Here is a 20,648-nt window from a genome sequence, read left to right as displayed (position 1 = left end):
ACTTCCTCTTGAAAAGAATGGTTTAAATTGACCTTCCCCAGGGGAAATACTAGAGGACCTAGCACTGGATTATTTTTCTCTCCATTTCTCTGCCGTTTCTAGTCTCTCTCTAGAAATAGTTGGGTAATTACATTGCCCTTTTCATAGGAAGTACCCTTCTACTCGATACATGCATTTAATATATTTTAAATGGGGATTATTTCTTTTAATTATTTTTAATTGAAGTTTGAAAACTAAGTTGGTTTCATGATGTTGTTACCTACCGATATCTTACACAGAGTACATCTGTTTGAAAAAGAAAAGGCAGAACGAAAAGCAAGCCTTTTGAAGAAAAACTTAGCAGGTACTGATGGATGCACCCCTTATATGAATATGAAAGGGCAAGAAGATCCCTTGGATAGTTTCCTGATGAAGGTGAGAATAAATTTTGATTGATTTTTATTACCATAATAATACATCATTTATTTTAATAAAATAAAAAATTTATTATTATATCTAATATATTGCTATATTTATTATAAAATTATTCATATATTTATTATATTGTGTATTTCATATAAATTATACATACAGTATATAATATGAATAATGTATTTATTATAATAAAACAGGATTTTTATTATCTTGTGTTACTCCAAGAGATAATTGGCAAATGTTGAGTAGTTTGTTCATCTGCTTTTTTTAAAAAAATATTTTATTTATTTATTCATGAGAGACACAGAGAGAGAGAGAGAGAGAGAGAGAGAGAGGCAGAGGGAGAAGCAGACTCCATGCAGGGAGCCCCACGTGGGACTCGATCCCAGGTTTCCAAGATCAGGCCCTGGGCTGAAGGCGGCGCTAAACCGCTGAGCCACCCAGGCTGCCCTGTTGATCTGCTTCTTATGGAAGGTCAGAGGAAACAGTGCAGTATGGTTGCCTGAAAGCCTTTCTGAAGTACAGAGAGAAAGCACAAGGCAGCTCTAAGGTCTCTGTGATACTGAAGGACCATTTGAGGGAACAGAGCTGAGAGAGAAGTGGGAGGAGGAGAGATGGTGGTTAAAGAATGAAATATTGGGGTTTTACATTTCTAGTGTGGGTTACTTCCTGCTGCTGATATCTGGATTTTGGGCTCTGAATATAAGGGTTGAAGAGAGATGTAGGCAAAAGTCATTGAAACCAAGGCACAGAAATCACAAAGCTAAATTCGTGGATCATCTGCACTGGACCTTGAAATCTAGAATTATGGTGTGAGTTGGGTTTAGAAAGAAGAGATGAGCTTGGTCACTAGTAGATAGCAATTCACAGGACGAGTAGAGATATCAGAGAAGAATGTTGGAGGAGGTTGGGAACCACTCTATTGCCAAGGAAGTGGCGAAAGTTTATTTTGAAATCCTTAGACTTTAACAGGTTATTATATAATCTGAATGTAAAACAAGGTCCACCAAAATCCAATTAATCTGAGGGTTTCCATTTAAAAAAATTCAGGAGCTACTTTCAAAGTAGTTTTAAGTAATTCCAATTTTGAATGTCCCTCTCAAGTAATTCACAATAACACTTCCCAGTTTTTTTCACTTCTCTCAGGAATCTGTCACACTCCTGAAAAACTCTCCCAAACCAGCATCCATGGAACTCTGACCTTTTCTCCCATTGCCTTTTTTATTCTAGCTTCAGTAGTGATGCAAACCCATCATTACTTCAACAATTCTAGTCTCTATTTGTTTAACATGACATAAAGCCTAGAAACTGAACCTATTTACTCAGCTTCCAGAGTTGAAAGTATCAAGAAGGTGTAAAGAAGACTAGAATTTATAAAGGTAGAATGTGTGGGAGTTCAGGGAAGAAGTACAAGCATCATCCTCCCCCTACCAGCTATTTACAAAATGGAAGCAGGATGATTATGGAAGCAAGGGAAAGATTTGGGGGGGGGGGGGGGGGGAGAAATGAGACTTCTTTCATTTATACTTTTACTTTATCAAAATTGTTATTAGTAATGTTCTATAATCATAATGAAGTCTTTATGGAAATAACCATTTCCCTCCCAACTTTTAAACACTTAATTGTCTTAACATTCATTGATGGTCCTTGCCCCATTCAGTTATTTCATTAGGTGCAAAATGTTGATTTTTAAAATTCCTGTTATTCTTTCTACATTTATTAGCTCAAAATTTTCTGTAAAGAGTGTAACTTCATAAACTGAGGCTCTTTGATTATCTACTTTTCCAAGCTGAATTTCCTATGTTTTCAAAACATTTTCTCCATACTGTCATTTTAATATCTCTGATGTTTTAGTTTTCTCTTTTGAGTATGGCCTTGTCTCTCTTATGACTCCACCACTCTTTTATTTCTTTTAAGGGCTTTGCTCCTAAAGTTTTGTATTATGACTATATTTATATTTCAAAAAAAGGAAGTAAATGTCTCCGTATTAAATTCTAAATGGGAAGTTTAACCTGTGTGTTGGCATATTTAGGATAAAAGTGAAGCTATCCTGACCAAGAACTTTGAGAGAGACATTTTCTACTCTGAAGGACCAAAAGATGGGCAGAAAATTTGGGATAAGTGTCAACAAGATTCAACCCATAAGGAAAAACAAAAATATGAGTTGGACAGACCTCCATATTCATTCAGCTGGGAAACTAAAACTGCACAATCCCACTACCAGAAATTCATCAGTCAGTTGGCTACTCTTCTGAGCAACAGTATTGTACCCATACCAGCCACGGAGGAAGCTGTGAAAGAGAGGATTCGGGAAATTGGTGCAAATGAGCGGTCTTGGAAGTCTGTAGGTGTATTGACAGAGAAGTCATTCTTTCAAATTTAACATGTTGATTATTTTTAATGCATTGGTTTTGATACTAACTGATGTAAATTCTGTGGCTCTGAATTTTAACTTTGATTTTATTTTTAATACTACAGTGATAAAAAGGAAAAGGATGTCCATTATTACAGCAGAGGTAGTGTAGTATATTTGTTAAGAGCAGAAAGCCCAAGTATGAATCCCAGCTCAGCCATGGCCAGCTGTGTGCTCTTGGGCAGATCACTTATCCCCTCTGGGCCTCAATTTCATTTGTAGAATTTGGTGGTAGTGGAATGGGGTTGGAGGCTGGAATGGCATAGTTCTTATCTCACAGAGTGGTAAGGATTAAATGGATTAATACATGATAAATGCTTAGTTCACTTCAGTGTAAGCTCTGTGAATCCTGGCTTAAAAGTAGTGGTATGGTGAAGATAATATGTCCATCATGCCTAAATACTGGTCAGGTCAGTAAAATACATCATTAGATCAGTTATTTATTTGAATTTATTGGCCAGCTCTATTAAAAGATTGCATCAGGAAGTTTCAATGGATGTATCTCCTTGTTGTGTCCAAATCATTTTAGTAAAATGTCATGCCTCTTCACCCCCAAATTTAAATGAAGATAAGTATTGCTTAGATTCAATGTGTTAGTAAAATCTGCTACAGTCTATTTATTATAGAGTTCTAATTTTTCTAATTTTTTTTAGTAAAATGTCATGCCTCTTCACCCCCAAATTTAAATGAAGATAAGTATTGCTTAGATTCAATGTGTTAGTAAAATCTGCTACAGTCTATTTATTATAGAGTTCTAATTTTTCTATCACTTTTTGCTTAAAATTCATTATACAATTTGATTTCTCAGTAATGACTAAATGTCTCATTTTGTATATCAAAACTTTCCATTTCTTTTTCTTTTTAAAAATATATTTTTATTTATTTGACAGAGAGAGAGAACACAAGCAAGGGGATGGCAGGCAGAGGGAGAGGGAGAAGCAGGCTCCCCACTGAGCAAGGTGCCAGATGCAGGGCTCAATTTCAGGACCCCAAGATGGTGACCTGAGTGGAAGGCAGACACTTAACCAACTGAGCTACTCAGATGCCCCTCCATATCTTTTTCTAAAATCAGCTGATACATGTCAAATCTTAAAAGTATTCCCCCATTTACCTAGTTTTTAATGTAATGTTGCTACAGTGTCAGTGTCAGTAGAACTTGCACATAGCTTTGAAACAAAATAGGAATCATGGGCCATCAGGAGTTGTATCTATCCTTTCTCCCTACAGAGGATGGAAGGCCTGCAGCAGAAAATTCTGAGGCTCACAAAACGCATGGAGCAGCTGCAGCGTCACTCTGAAGAAGCCACTGAAGAATCATCCCAAATGCAAGAAAGGTGTAGGGAACAAAAAAGACCCTTGAAATGCCTGGAAGGAAAAATTGCTCTTAATGACATTTTTCAAGGGAGATTAGACTTGGACAGAAATAAAGTAAGAATTTCCCATATAAGACATTTCTTTGACAATGAAAATGATCATATTATCTAATGTTTAAAACTGTTAATACTATTTATAGTTAATATTGGAAAAGAGGAAAATTTGCCACAAACCTTAAATCTGCCTTTATAAAAAAAAAACCTCTAAAAAAAAAAAAAAACAAACCTCTCCTTGTTCCATATCTCTCATTTCTCTAATACACAATGAATACATGTATTCATTGTAAGAGCATTTGTTAATGTATTTCTTAATGTACTTTAAAAAGTGGATTAGAAGGAAAGAGTTCAAAGGAGTGACTGTATAGCCAGGACATCAGGCACTGTATCAGTTAGATATGAGGAGTATCAGGAAGGGTCCAGTGATGCTATTCCTCAGTCATTACTATGTAGACCAGTACCTTCTCTACTTTCTGCTTCTCTGCATCTGTAAGGAAGAGATGAAACGGTCAATTCTAAGAGTGGTATGGAGACAGGGTACAATATAATTTATTTTTAGGAATTTTAAAAATTCTATTTCATTATCTCAATAGAATTGCATGTCATATCATACCTATACTATTTCTGTAATTGTTGTGGCTTCAAGCATAATCTCACTCATTCATTCACCACTCACTCATTCAGTCTTCCATTATACTCATTAGTCATATCTGTATCCAGCACTGAGTATAGAAAACTTCCAGTCCTTAGTGAAGTGGTATTAACTATGTACTCCACAGAGTCTAAGGATAAATGCAGCTTCTACCTCTGTTCCTGAATATATAATCAATGATTATTCATTTCCCTGCAAAAATTTTAAAACGCTATATTAAATTTTAAGAATATTCAAGTAACACATGCTTTCTACAACTCTTAAAGTCAAGTTAAAAGGCTCAAAGAAAACAATAATTTTCCCCAAACTTCTTTCTGCCTATTTTACCTCAGGAACTAGCAGTATATATATTTTCTACAAATATTGCCATGGTTATGGAAATATACAAATACATATATGTGGGTGGTGGTATTTTTATAAAACTGAGACTATGCTAGTCAAATACTCTTCTTACATAGTAAAAAGTAAGTACTTCATGGTTTTTCCTTAAGTTAAAAGATATAGATTTTCTGGGACGCCTGGGTGGCTCATTGGTTGAATGTCTGCCTTTGGCTCAGGGGTTGATCCTGAGTCCGAGGATCAAGTCCCACATTGGGCTTCCCTGCATGGAGCCTGCTTCTCCCTCTGCTATGTTCTGCCTCTCTCCCTCTCTCTCTCTCTCTCTCTCTCTCTCTCTGTCTGTCTCATGAATAAATAAATTAAATCTTTAAAAAAATTAAGGTATTCCTTTAAGAGCTGCATTGTATTCCAGAGTGTATAGAAGTTATTTATTTAATCACTTCCCAATTGATGGGCTGTCAAATTATTTCCACCTTTTATGCCACTACAAATAATGCAGCAATAAGTAGACTTATACATATATCTTTTCACACTGGTGCTTTTCTTCCCCTATGGGATTGAGTTCTAAATGTGAAATTGTAGAATCACAATGTATGAATATTTAAAATTTTAATAGCCACTGCCAAAATACTACTTCCAAAAGGTAGAAGGAATTCACTTTCCAAATAGAAATATATGAGTGCCTATTTCTTCTTTATAGCCTAGCCAACATTGGATGATGTCTTTAAGGTTGGTTTCTTAGATTCCTTTACCTTTCTACTCCTTGCAATTTGGACCTCAGATGCAGAAGGTTGAGTTAACCAAACTCTGTGGTTCATAACACATTATCTTGAGCTGTAGAAGGGCTTTCTCTTATTTATTCCATTTAAGTCCATTTTTCCGTTCCCTCTTCCAAAGGAGATCAATCTCGAGGGGCTGGGGTGGCTCAATTGGTGAAGTATCCAACTCTTAATCTCAGCTCAGGCCTTGATCTCAGGGTCATGAGTTCAAGCCCCACACAGTGTGGAGCCTACTTACTGGAACATGTGTGCTTCTGATGATCCTTCCTATCTTATTCTTTTAAGCACTATGAAACATTCTTTTCTTTGTGCTTTATAAAATATTGCCTTAAATTCTCCATTTTCAGAAATTATAGTTCCTAATGCAATGTTTTGTTTCATGTTTATCTGATATATCTTATCCTTTTATTTTTTGCATTTATCTTTGTGATTAAAGACAATATATGGTTGTGTTTTAAAAAATCAGATTAGAAGGTATCCAATTGGTAAATTTAACATACTTATCTTTATTACAATTATTATTATTATATTAGTATGTGTTTTTGCTAACTTTTTTCAAAATTTCCATACACTTTACTTTCCTTTTGATGGGTAGGAGGTGTTTATTTTCCTGGTTTCTATGAAGATAGATACATTTTTTTTCTCTTTTTTAAAGTTATATGTTCTATTTTTATTCTTATGTTGGTGTTCCTTGATTAAGAACCATATTCTTAAAAAAAAAAAAAAAAAGAACCATATTCTTGGGTGCCTGGGTGGCTCCGTGGTTGAGCGTCTGCCTTCAGCTCAGGGCCTGATCCCGGGGTCCGGATCGAGTCCCACGTCAGACTCCCCGCAGGGAGCCTACTTCTCCCTCTGCCTGTGTCTCTGCCTCTCTCTATGTGTCTCTCATGAATAAATAAATAAAACCTTAAAAAAAAAAGAACCATACTCTAAATATTTATCAGAGTATCGTGCCCCTTTGGTTGTTGACCTCCATCCCCAAATGTGTTGGTATTCTCTAAATTTTTAATTTTTGCAGTGTTTTAATATACTTTCTCTGTTTTCTTTTACTTGGTCCTAATTATTTTTAGACAACCACTAAACTTGACCAAGGCATTTGGTACTTTGTAGGATCCTGTTGTGTTATGGAAGGTGTATAGTATTGCATTAGTCATGATGAAAAAATACACAAGAGATGTAAGAGATCAGTTCTTTTTTTTTTTTTAAGAGATCAGTTCTTATCACAATATGGAATTTATTGGAGATACCAACTGCTCACACAGATTAGTGTCACAGATAGTCCCAACACTTGAACTCACTGCAATAGCAACAGGAGGTGGCCACAAAATTATTACAGTAGTACAGGATGTAGTATAGTTAATTTTATGCAGTTACAATTTAACATTGCATCTTCATGTTTGTTTATATTTCTCTTGAATGATAATGGTTTCATGAATGATATGTAATGTTTGGGTAATTTTTGATACATTTTAACTTTTTACAATAGATTTGTGATATTTTATGATAGCAAATGATAAAGCAGACTAGTTTCTATAGATATTTTATGTATTCGTGACATAATCTTTTTCTTAAATTTTCTGATATCTCTAGGCTACTTAGTTCATCTGAGGGTTTTTTCAAATTCTTGCAAATCTTCACAAGTTTTCCCAATATATTTATTTAAAAAAAAATCTGTGTTTAAGTGGACTCATGCAGTTTCAATCTGTGTTGTTCAAGGTCAACTGTATACACACATACACAAACACACATTCTTGATGGGTACTGTCTCTCCGGAGAACCCTAATACACTTTGCCTTTTTAAATTTTTCGTTTTAATTTTTTTAAAAAAATTTAAGATTTTATTTTTAAGTAATCTCTATACCCAACATGGGGCTCAAACTTACAACCCCGAGATCAGGAATCACACACTCTACTGACTGAGCCAACTACATGTCCTTGCTTTTTTCTTTTTCTTTTTTTTAATAGTTTATATCCTGTTGTCCTTTTATCTGCCTTCTTGGAGAGTTTTCAATCTAATCTTTCAACTCAGTTTGTTCCTCAAATCAAGAATTTATTCATCTTATTTATCTCACCTATGATGTTGTTCATGTCAACTCTTACATTTGCCGTATCTGCTATTTCTACTTTGTTGTTTTAGTTTATAATTTCTTCATCAGTTAATGTCATCTCTCCTGAGTACCTACAACTTTTAGTAAAGGTAAAGTTATAATTTTTACATGAAACTGGAAGTGATCAGAAAAAACAAGGCTTTGCCCTAAATTTCATTTAGTGGCAGGTGAAGAATTAGTCCAACAGAATCCATTTTTTAAAAAAAAGATTTTATTTACTTGAGAGGAGAGAGCACGAGCAGAGGGAGGGGTATAGAGAAGGAGGGGCAGAAGGAGAAGCAGACACCCCGCTGAACAGAAGCCTGAAGCTGGTTTGATCCTAGGACCCTGAGATCATGAGCCAAAAGCAGATGCTTAACTGACTTAGCCACCCAGGCACCCTCCGACAGAATACATTTAAAGAAACAACAAAGGACAAAAATAAAGTAGGTTAATGTTAACACTTTGTTGAGTGTAATTGTTTAATGTAAATTTTATACCTGTCAAAGTGGCAATTTGTACATATAGTTTTAATTTACTCAGTCAGCTTTGTAATATAATTCTTGATAAAAATTCTTTTTAATATCAATATTTCAAAATGTATTTAAAATAAGATTAATATCCTTATATCCTGCTATTTCATAAATCTGTATTTTAAACATAATTTAGTAATTTTAGTAATTTATAATTTTAGTAATTGGTAATTTTTGATTATTTGGTTCATATTCTCTTTCACTTTGCAGATTTTATTTTATATACTCTAGTAGGATTTTATACTTTCTTCATTTAAGTCCTATAAGTCCTTTGTATCAGTCTTTCTTATAAAATGTATTTCTAGGTCTTTTTTTTTTTTAAAGATTTTATTTATTTATTCCTGAGAGACACAGAGAGAGAGAGAGGCAAAAAACACAGGCGGAGAGAGAAGCAGGCTCCATGCAGGAGCCCGATGCGGGACTCAATCCCAGGACTCCAGGACCCTGCCCTGGGCTGAAGGCAGGCACTAAACCGCTGAGCCATCCAGTGATCCCCTATTTCTAGGTCTTTTATAGATTTTGTCCATTGTTAATAGCATATTTTCCCCATTTCTATTTGAAATGGTTATTACAACTATAAATAAATGCATTTTTATGTTTTTTTTTAAAAAGATTTATTTATCTTGCATATATGTGCAAACTGGAGGGGTGGGGCAGAGGAAGAGGGAGAAAGAGAATCTCAAGCAGACTCCCCGCTGAGCATGGAGCTCAGTGTAGGGCCCTGAGATCATGACCTGAACTGAAATTGAGTCTGAGGCTTAACCAAATGAGCCACCCAGGAGCCCTGCATTTGATATGTTTATATTTTTATGAACTTTCTACCATCTTACTGAATTCACTTATTAAATCCAATAGTTTTCCTTACTACGGTTTTTTGAGCCACGCAGGTGCCCCTCGTTTTCCTCTTTTTTTTTTTTTTTTCGTTTTCCTCTTTAACCAGGCTTTCTTGGAGCATCTATTTTATTTTTCCAAAGAACCAGTGGTTCTTTTTTAATATAAATTTTACTAGCTTTTGATTTACATATAATGAAAATATATGGTATTTTTATTAAATTTGTATACCCTTTTTGCTGGTAAAAACTTCATAAAGTACAGATTATTAGAATATAATTCAAACCACTAGTAATCCTACCACTGTGAGATAACCAATGTTAACATATAGGCATAGTTTTTCTTTCTTTTTTAGAGATTTTTTATTTACTCATGAAAGACACATAAAGAGAGAGAGAAGCAGAGGCATAGGCAGAGGGAGAAGCAGGCTCCATGCAGGGAGCCTAACAAGGGCGGGACTCCATCCCAACCTCCAGGATCACGCCCTGGGCTGAAGGCAGCGCTAACCCACAGAGACACTGGGGCTGCCTTAGGCATAGTCTTTCTTAATCTGCTTCCTTCATTTAGCTATATCAGTAGTATTTTCTCTTAGTAATATATTTGAAACTTGACTTTTAGGGAATGTATAATCAATCATATGTCATTTATTTAATTTTTCTTTTTTGACATTTGCATTGTTTCTATTTTTCCATGTTGTAAATCATGTAAAGAATATCTCTGTATATGAATCTTTATCTAAATATTTATTTCCTTTTAGTACATTGCCAGAAAAGTTGATATAATCTATGTTACCATCTGATGTTCATAAAACTGTTGGCACTGAGCCATCAATTTTATTTTCAAGATTATTTTAATAATGCATATTTATGGTAGAAAATATTTTACGTATGCAGAAGTATTACTGTCTGCAGTTTATTAGCCTAGAGTAGATCTGGTATGCTAGTGTGGAACACCACCTTAAAGCACAACTTCTTTATTTCAATACTGTTGATCTCTACAAAGGAAAATTCTGGGACTAAGAATTTATGGATAGACGAGCATGGCAAGATATTCAGACAACTAGAGAAAGACAATGAGCAGCAAACATTATTGGATATTCAGCAGAATTTACAGATTGCTACAACTCAAAGACTAGAGGATAAAATTCAGAAACTTCAGAAACAGCTCAGTGATTTGAAATTGTCAAATAAAAGTATGAAAACTCAACTTACAAGAGTAAATGTCCTTAAGGTAAGCAAAGGAAGTGAGGCTTTCGAAAACTTCTTAAGCTTTAGTCTGTTATTATTTTAGCTGCATGTTTCTCATTGAATTTTTTTAAAAATTAACATTAAAATTATTTTATATAAATACATTAGTAGGTATAATATTAAAGCATATTGGATAATAAAATTAGATACATTGACATCTACCACTTATTTTAAAAACCAGAATATTATCAACCCCACTGAAGCCCTCATATAATTTCTTCCCTACTTGTCAAAGGTAACTGCTTTCTAAATGTTAGGATTCTAGAGTCCTTTCTTTTTTTATTTTATTTTGGTCTTTCTTATTGGTGTAATAGTTAAAAATTTTATTTTGGAGGCTCCTCTTTGGATTTTCTTCATATCAAACTTCATTCGTATTATTTCAAACATACATTTTATGACTTAAAGGTGCCCTACTTACAGATCAATGTTATTTTGCCATTTTATCAGCAATATTTATATTTCTGCAAAGTCAGTTATTTTCTCTATTTCTGAATTTAGTTAGCAGAGACTGTAAGACTTTGAGGACATGAATACTCGTTAAAACCCTTTAAATCTCAAGTGCCTGTTTATAAAAGTACGCAGTGACTTATTGATGAGTATGATGGTTGAGAAATGTCTTTTTTTTTTTTAAAGATTTTATTCATTTATTCATGAGAGACACAGAGAGAGGCAGAGGCAGAAGCAGGCTCCTTGTAGGGAGCCCAATGCAGGACTCAATCCTGAACACTGGGATCATGCTCTGAGCTAAAGGCAGATGCTCAACCTCTGAGCCACCCAGGTGTCCCAAGAAATGTCCTCTTATTTCATAAATTGTGGAATTTTCTTTGTTTTCCATATCTAAAAAAAAAAAGAGAGAGAGAGAAGGAAGAGGAAATTAAACATGGGTTATAACATGGATCTTGTCTTTTATTTAGAAGAGATCTAGGGGATCCCTGGGTGGCACAGTGGTTTGGCGCCTGCCTTTGGCCCAGGGCGCGATCCTGGAGACCCGGGATCGAGTCCCACGTCAGGCTCCTGGTGCATGGAGTCTGCTTCTCCCTCTGCCTGTGTCTCTGCCTCTCTCTCTCTCTCTCTCTCTCTGTGTGTGTGTGTGTGTGTGTGTGACTATCGTAAATAAATAAAGAAAAAAAAATATTAAAAAAAAAAAAAAAGAAGAGATCTAATTAGTCACCTCCCTTCCCCGAACCTCATACCCTCACAGGACAAAACAATTGAGAAGCTCAGGCAATCTTTAACACAAGTTGAAGCAATGGAAGGGAAGGCAGTTACGAAAGCAGAGAACTTGAAAACTACATTAGACTCTGCCAAGCAAGAGGCAAGAGGAGACAAAGAGAAAGTCCACCAGATGTTAAATGCTGTCACTCCTGAGCTCTGCACAGCAAAGAACACGCTTGATAAAGTACCAGGACAACAAGAGGTTTGTTTTGTTCGTTATTATATAAAGGGTCTTTAAGTTGAAGTGATCAACACTCATCTCAACTTAGACTCTATCTGAGCCAGACAAAAAGGAGTTTGTTTATGGAGTCAAAGGTGAGTTAAACAACCAGACCTCTGGGGGTGCAGAGCTGCATTTGGGCTGCCGGATCGGCAACCTGGAGCCTTCTAAAGTTTTCTCACCGTCTCTTCTTAGCATCTCTGTGTGTGTGTCAGGTTGTTTTATGTTTAGAGATTCTGTAACAGGAGAGAGAATCCCAGGAAAGGATCTTATAAGCCCAGTTAAGGTCAAATGTCTATTCCTGGTGAATCTACAGCAGCAAGGGATGGCATACGTGATTATCTTAGCTTTGGTTTGCATATACATCCTCTGATTAACCAATGACAAGAGGAAAAAATGTCAGAGAATGGAAGTTCAAAGGAAACCATGTGTCTGCGGCTGAGTCACTTTCTAGGAAAAGAGGATAGTGCTTCTAAATTTGCCTAGATTTTCACTACATTTATAAGGCAGATGTTTTAAGAGACTTTTAAAAAATATTTGAGACAGAAAGAATGAGTGGGAGGGGCAGGAAGAAGGAGAGAGAAGCTCATGCAGACTCCACACTGAGCTCAGAGCCACATGTGGAGCTCAATCTCACAACCTGATCACAACCTGAGCCAAATCAGGAGTCAGACGCTTTAACCTACTGTGCTACTCAGGTGCCTCTGAAGAGAATTCTAAAAAGGCTGATAATTTGGGGGTACTGTGGAATTATATGCCACATCTCTATTACCAGTTGCTTAAGAAATATGTAACTTTAGCCAATTACCTTAAAAGATTCTTGAGGCAAAGTCATGATATTTTTTCTCTTGTTAAACTTCCCCATATTTATATTCTTGTTTTTTACTCTTCTCAATATCCCTTACTATATTTTCAGTCAGCTCTCTTCTCCTTTGGGTACTCTGTAGATGACTCTTTACTTGAGAGGACTTTGTTCTTGCCTGAGTTCAACCATCACATCTTCCTTATCTATGAGGCATATTAGATATCTTTTGTTGTCCATTTTTATCTTCTTTTTATTTTTTAGTTTTTAAAAGATTTTATATATTTATTCATAGAGACACACACGGGGGGGGGGGGGGGGGCAGAGGCACAGGCAGAGGGAGAAACAGGCTCCATGCAGGGAGCCCGATGTGGGACTCGATCCAGGGTCCCCAGGATCAAACCCTGGGCTGCAGGAGGCGCTAAACTGCTGTGCGCCACCCGGGCTGCCCTTTATCTTTTTAAAAAGATTATTTGAGAAACAAAGATAGTGACAGAGAGCATGAATGGGGAGGAGACAGAGAAGCTTGCTACTGAGTAAGGAGCCTGAGGCAGGACTCAATCCCAGGACCCCGGGGATCATGATGTGAGCCAAAGGCTTAATCAACCGAGCCACCCAGGCACTCCTGTCCATTTGTATTATGAATTACTATATTTCTGATTCAAAGTAAAGGTGTTCCTGCCCCTTACAATGTCTGCAAATCCTTGTTTGAAAATGTTTTTTAAAAAAATTTATTTAGTTGAGAGAGAGTGCGCATATGTGTAAGCAAGGGAAGAGCAGAGGGAGAGGTACAAGCAGACTGTGCTGAGTGTGGAGCCCATGGAGGGGCTCAACCCCATGACCCCAAGACCATGACTTGAGCCAGAAATCAAAAGTCAGATGCTTAACCGACTGAGCCACCCAGGTGCTCCTAAATTTAATCCATATCAGGTATTGTGTCAAACATGTTTCTTTTGCTCTGTGGCAGTTTTGGGGGGAGGGGAAGTATTTTCATCACTTAACTAGCTATTTTCTTCTTTTTTAAAAAAAATGTTTTATTCGTTATTCACACACACACACACACACACACACACACACACACACACAGAGGCAGAGACACAGAGAGAGAAGCAGGCTCCGTGCAGGGCACCTGATGTGGTACTTGATCCTGAGACTCCAGGATCATGCCCTGGGGCGAAGGCAGGCGCTAAACTGTTCTGCCACCCAGGGATCCCCTAGCTATTTTCTTCTTAAAGAAATTTGGAAAGATAGTCTTTGCCATTTATCTATTCACTTTAAAATCCTTTTAATTGCCCTCCCCTCTCAATTTCAGGTGTTTTCACTTTAGGGTAGTTACAGGGCAGGGTTTACTTACTTGGTTTCTTAACTCAATACTACCCTCTTGTGTTGGCACAGTGAGTGCAGTTTCTGAAGTGTATCCTGTCAAGCCTTTGTGATGGGGTGGGGAGTTATGTGATGCCTGCTTCTGCAATGTTCTTGTTTATAGAAGTACCTTCTTTCCACAGTTTGCTTTTTTCTTTTCCTTTATCTCCAAACCTCCAAGGAACACCTCACCTTTCTAAGTATCTCCCTCTCTCCTCAGAAACTCTGTCCTTCAGAACTGCCATTTTTGGGAGTGCCTGGGTAGCTAGTTGGTTAAGTGTCTGACTCTTGGTTTCTGCTCAGGTCATGATCTTGGAATCATGGGATGGAGCCCCAAGTTGGGCTCTGCACTGGGCATGGAATCCACTTCAGATTCTCTCTCCCTCTCCCTCCCCTCTCTGCTCCTTCTCCAGCTCACTTGTGGGCACTAGCTCTCTAAAAATTATTGGTCTCATTGCTTCAAAGCCCCTTTCTTTTCCTTTGCACTTGCCAGTTTTCTTATCCACCAGGTCTTAGACTTCTTAGTATTTCCCCATTTATGCTTTGTCCTATTTCTGGGATACCACTGGAAACCAGCTGCATCCTCCAGTGTGGGCTCAGGAGCTGCCTCTACTGGTTTAGGATATTTATTTTCCACAAACTGAAGTCTGTGATATTCTCTACTTATGCTTTAGATATGATTTGTGGGTGGTTATAACTGCTTTCCTTAGAAGATCACTATGGTTTTTGGAGGAGAAATGGAAAGAGATGTTTAGGGGACTACTATTACCATACATCAAATCCAAACTCCAAAAAGGAATTTCCTTAGGGATGAAAAACAAGCAGCAATAAAATTAGGTTTATTCTATAAAGTGTAAAAATAAAATCTTAAAATGAAAAGGACATTTTAAATAAAGAGTTCTTGTTATAGAGAGACCATATTTCTAGCTTAAAAATAAAACTTGAATGTAGAATGTTACATTTCATAAAGAAATGTTTAATAAGACTACATTTCGGATACCAATTTCATTGTACACAATAAATAGGTGACCAAAACGAATGATATATCTTGTGTTTTGGGTGGTTCTTTGTAGCTTTCTGATTTTCGAGAAACTATTATGAAGATGTTGGGATTTAACGTGAGAACAGCTGACAAGAAAATCATCAATCACCTAAGGCTTGTTATACAAGATTATGAAGCATCTAAGAAATCAAAGATTGCTTCTGATTGTAAGACTAAACAGGATAATGAATAAAAAAAGTTTGGTCTACATTGCTGCCAGCAAGAACACAGAAGATATAGACATGTCTTCCAACATCTTGAATTGGCTACATTATGAATAAAATGCAATGATATTTGGCATTTAACTTTTCTTTTTTTTTTAATTTTTTAAAATTTTTATTTATTTAGGATAGTCACACAGAGAGAGAGAGAGAGGCAGAGACACAGGCAGAGGGAGAAGCAGGCTCCATGCACCGGGAGCCCGACGTGGGATTCGATCCTGGGTATCCAGGATTGCGCCCTGGGCCAAAGGCAGGCGCCAAACCGCTGCGCCACCCAGGGATCCCAACTTTTGTCATTATCTTATTCTATACATTTATTTATGGTCTAGTCTTGATATTTGGCATTTAACTTTTGGCATTTAAATATTTGGCATTTAACTTTTCTTTGTCATTATCTTATTCTATACATTTATTTATGGTCTAGTCTTGATTGTTACTTATAATATATACAATATCTTTATTACTACTACTTTAAGTAGGATATTAACCAGAACTTGTGTTCTTAGTTGGAATATTTATAGTTAACAGACTATTTCTAAAATGAACAATTTTGGGATATACATCCTTACAAATCCAGGTAAAGTTGTGTTCTATAATTTGAATCTGTCTCATCTATTTGATTAACTGAGAGTGTGAAAGTCAGATATGTAATGTTGAGTGGTAGGAAAGTAAGAATTCTTATAAATGTGCAACAGACTGTTTTGTGTTTTTTTATTTTCTTAGTACTTAGTGTTTGACAGTGTATTTCTAACTTAATCTCTAAGTTTAACAAGTTACTTTTTAAATAGTATAATTCTTATTTATTTCATTTGAAATTGGCTCCTCTTCCAAGGTAGTGTTAGACTTATCCAAGATGTCCTCTGTAGGAACAAATCAGAATCTGGAAAGGCCTATTGACACTAAATGCCTGCTGTGGTTATTTGAAAAGATCTCCTGTGGGACTTAGTTTTAGAAGCTGCAAGGTGGGAGGTATCAGGTTTTCCTGGAGCTTACAGAAGTTGCACTTTAGAGAAAATGAATATCCTAAATACTCAGTAAAGGACAAGATGAGAATTGTTCAGTTTCAATGGTCACAACTGTCTTCTCAAGCAGTGTGATAAGTCACTCTGGTGTACTGCAGGGATCCCAGCATGCCACAGAGTATTTCAAATTTTAAGGGAAAACAGTGATACTTGACATTTGTCAGGAAAATATTTGAACTGTCACCAATAGTTTCAATATTGGATCACTCTTCATTCTTTCTGATAACATCCTCTTTGAAGGAAATTGCCCAGGGCTTCTCAGGATTTATAAATCTGTTGCCAAGCAGGAGTCCGTAATTGGTATCAATACCTGGGAAGTTGACTCCAGGCTCCCTGGTTGCAACGTATGCAGCTCACTTACCTTTGCTCTCAAGAGCATCCTCATCCCTGACAAAAGGAGAAAGGTAGGGCAGCCCTGGCCAGAGCTTCCACCTGCTGCCTAACCTGCTGAAGCAGTGAGAAGCACCTTCTGTGTTCAGGATTCCCCTAGGGCCATGGCCCGAGGTCAGTTGCTGCTGCAGCCTCACAGAGCACACACAGCTGGAGGGACTGACTGTACTACATCAGGAACCAGGCAAGCTGTCCTCTGCTTTCTAGAGCTCTTCTTTGAGGAAGTGCAAATACTACCTGTTCCTGGAGTCAAGCTTTCCACAAATGTAAAAGTGCCAAGGTGTGGCAGTTTCTGAAACAGCCACTTTATAAACACATTAAAGAAAAAAATCTGTAAATACCAAGAGGACTTAGTCTTAATACTCCTTCATAAATTGTGTTAATAGGAACTGATTGTCCAACCATGGAGCAGTGTAAAAGGTGAGCTATATTATTTTTTCTTTTCAAACTTACACATACCTTGATTGAAAGCCTTATGGTACATACGATGTTTAATGTAGTTGAGCTCAGCTTTGTTCACACTAACCTCAGTGAGCTGTATTTGGGCGTTCTGTGCTTGAGATGGCTCAACTGCTGCTGTTATCATTGGTTTGTTTTCTTTCAGGATCAAGGTGGGTACTTTCATGTAAAATCTTATTTTTAATTTCTTCTCCGGCAATTCTTTCCTGGATTCTTAGCTTTACATAATTATATACAATAGGATCAGCATCCTAAAGTCATGAAGTTCAATCCTCCTACTCCAACATCACATGATCTTCTAATTCTACTAGTTAACCAAAAATGTCCAAGGCCAGCTACAACATATCCTAATGAACCAGATGATATCCAATCCCATGCACAGGGAATGTTTTTGACATCTAAAATTCTTAGGACCTCAAAGGGCATCCCCTTGGAAGATTCAGTGGGCTCCAGTGCAACAGCCATGGGCTCTAGTGGGCTCTTGTGGCCCCTAGCTATGCTAATTCTGGAGCAGACAAGGAAGAAGGACTCTTCCAGTATGTGGAACAGTCTTTACTAGAACTGCTTTCAATCCTGTCGCCAAATTACTGACACACTGTTCTTCAATGATGAAAACTGGGTTTAGATTTAAAACTTTAGATGAGCAGTTGTCAATTTTCAGATGTATCAGAATCACCTAATGAACTTAATTTTTTTTTTTTTCTGGGACTATCCTGAGATTCCAATTCAGTTTAACGTGGTGTAGGGATGAGGTATGGATATTTTTTTTCAAAGCACCTTAAGTCTATGAATTGATAAAACTACTTTGGGAAGCAGTTTTGGCAGTGTATTTCCTTTTATCTTTTTTTTTTTTTTTAAGACTTTATTCATGAGAGACAGAGAGAGAAAGAGGCAGAGACAGAGGGAGAAGCAGGCTCCATGCAGGGAGCCTGACATGGGATTCGATCCCGGGATTCCAGGATCATGCCCTGGGCCGAAGGCAGGCGCCAAACCACTGAGCCACCCAGGGATCCCTGGGCAGTGTATTTCCTGTTGCTGCTGTAACAAATTATCACAAACTTTGTGGCTGGAACAATATTATCCTACATTTCTGGAAGTGTCACCAGGTGTTGGCAGGGCTCTATGTTACTTCTGGAGAGGAAAAAATCCATTCCCTTGCCTTTCCCAAACTCTAGAAGATGCCTACACTCTTGGCTCATTGACACCTTTCACCTTCCAAACCAGGGACATCAGGCCCTTCTGGTCTTCCACACATTGCCATTTCTCCAACTCCCTTCCTCCTGCTTCCCTCTCCCTGTTTTAAGTACTCTTGTGATTACACTGGGCACACCTGGACAATCCAGAATAATTATTTTAAAGTCAGTTGATTAGCAACCTTAATTCCCTTTTGCCATGTAGCCTAAAATTCAAGTTCCAAGGATCAAGATATAGACTTCTTTGGGAAGTATTATTCTGCTGACCATAATTCACAGCTACCCAAATTGAATACATACATGCCTTATAAACAAGAAATTTTATTCCTATACATATACCTACCTAATAGAAATGTAAATATATGGGGCACCTGGGTAGCTCAGTCTGTTAAGTCTCTGACTCTTGGTTTCAGCTCAGGGAAAAAAAGAAATGCGTATACATATATATTTATATATATATTTGTATATATATATATATATTTATACTAGTGTGTGTGTATATACATATATATATTACAAAAAGACATAAAATTATTCATAACAGCATTGTTCATAATTGCTCCAAACTGGAAACTGCCCAAATGACTAAAGCAAAGTTAATACCGCAATAAGATCTGCTAGTTACGCGGTAAGATCTCCTTCACTTGTGGGACAGGGAGAGGTCAACTGGAATGAATTTTCTTACGGGCCAAACTAGAAAGTGACTCTAGGCCGAGGACTAAGGATTTGGCAAATAGAGAAATGGTAAATTTTAGGGGCTCCATTGAGCATGCAGGAAGCCTGTGAAAACTAAGAACTACTTGTTGCACATCTGCTGTTAACCAACCAGCCTTATAACCCTTGGTCAAGTCCTGGGTTGAACTCAAATATTAAAATAAACCTCAAAATTAGGAAATGTGGTCTGGATTTCTGACCTGTGACTCTGGGGTTTCAGAAAGCCCCAACTGCCCTAGCACAAACATTTTTCGGGGCAGATTAATGGAGCTTGTTGCCCCAGGCCAGGAGCCATCAGGCACAGCCAGACACTTTCTGTCTGGGGGCCGTTTCCTCAACTGCAAGGTGCCATTTTCAGGCCTGAAAGGCTGAGAGCCACTTCCTCTGTCTACGCCTGTCTGGCGTGTCCCAGATAGGGAGCATTTCCTTGCTTCCGCAAAAGAGGGGCCTTTAGGACCCGTACAAACCTACTCTGAAGCCTCGCCTGCGGCCCAGCACACCCTAGCGACGAGTGCGGCTGCTTATGCCAAGACCACGTGCTTGGGCAGGATTCCTGGTCAAGATCCTACAACCGACGTCGCCAAACCGCAGGTGCGACCCCGGGCCGCGCGCCACCGCCCACACCGGCCTAAGCGACGCGTCAGCGAGTGCGCGCCACTGCGCCTGCTACTGCGCCTGCGCCCCGTCGAGCCAGCCGCGCTCGGGCGGCTCTGGGGGCGGGGACGGAAGAGACTCAGAATTGCGGCGGTTGACGAGCGTCGCTGAACACGGAAGGGGGCGAAAAAGACGCAGGGTACCTTGGTGGTGACTCGCTGGCAGACGTGATTGGCTGGTGGAAGGCCCGTTTCTGATCGCGCCTCCGTGGGGGGCGGGAAGCCGCCGACGAGGGGTGGAACCCAGCGATTCCAGCCCAGCCGAGGGGCGTTCTCGCGGGAGAACAAGTTACGCGCGCGCGCGGGAGCGAGAGCGGGAGCGGGAGGGGGGCGCGCCTCCCGGGCTGGGCGGACGCGGGCGGCGTGGGCGTTCTCGCGAGAGCGCGCTGTGCTGGCCCGGGAGAGTTCTAGCCCGGCTTCCGCCCCGGCAAGCTCTCGGTGGCGCCCGCATCCCCGAGTCGGAGGGCCCAGGTGGCGTCAGGCACCGTCTTAAAACCTCAGGTGACGCCTGCTCGGCCACAGTCGGAGCCAGCGCGCTGTTTTTGGGCCTTCTGATCCGGAGCGCCTTGTGGCTCCAAGTACCCGGGGTGACCTCGGCGGGTCCATCAGTGTGGGGAATCAGCTCTGCAAGCCTAGATTTTACCAGCTCCCTGGCGCAGATCTGGGTTTGGAGAGGACGGCAGGCCTTGC

At 38.5% G+C, this 20,648-nt stretch overlaps 2 protein-coding genes across 2 annotated transcripts in view; one reads left to right on the top strand and one right to left on the bottom strand.

The window, feature by feature from the left end:
- The window catches only part of LOC112921289 (uncharacterized), a 44,409-nt gene extending 32,173 nt beyond the window's left edge, over positions 1–12,236 (top strand). The window contains exons 4-8 of the mRNA XM_026000515.2: positions 279–414; positions 2,447–2,758; positions 4,055–4,255; positions 10,421–10,648; positions 11,867–12,236. Coding sequence (XP_025856300.1) covers positions 279–414; positions 2,447–2,758; positions 4,055–4,255; positions 10,421–10,648; positions 11,867–12,118 — 1,129 coding nt within the window. The 3' untranslated portion in view covers positions 12,119–12,236. The remainder of the gene's footprint in view (positions 1–278; positions 415–2,446; positions 2,759–4,054; positions 4,256–10,420; positions 10,649–11,866) is intronic.
- Positions 1–20,302, bottom strand: part of MTHFD1 (methylenetetrahydrofolate dehydrogenase, cyclohydrolase and formyltetrahydrofolate synthetase 1) — a 120,339-nt gene extending 100,037 nt beyond the window's left edge. Inside the window, exon 1 of the mRNA XM_072762586.1 lies at positions 20,103–20,302. The gene's annotated coding sequence lies outside the window, so the exon portion shown is untranslated. The remainder of the gene's footprint in view (positions 1–20,102) is intronic.
- Between the last annotated feature and the right edge of the window lie 346 nt (positions 20,303–20,648).

Source organism: Vulpes vulpes, chromosome 6 (assembly GCF_048418805.1).
Source record: "Vulpes vulpes isolate BD-2025 chromosome 6, VulVul3, whole genome shotgun sequence".
In the NCBI taxonomy this organism is placed as follows: Eukaryota; Metazoa; Chordata; class Mammalia; order Carnivora; family Canidae; genus Vulpes; species Vulpes vulpes.
The sequence above is the reverse complement of the archived record's forward strand: the minus strand, read 5'-3'. Positions and strand labels throughout refer to the sequence as shown.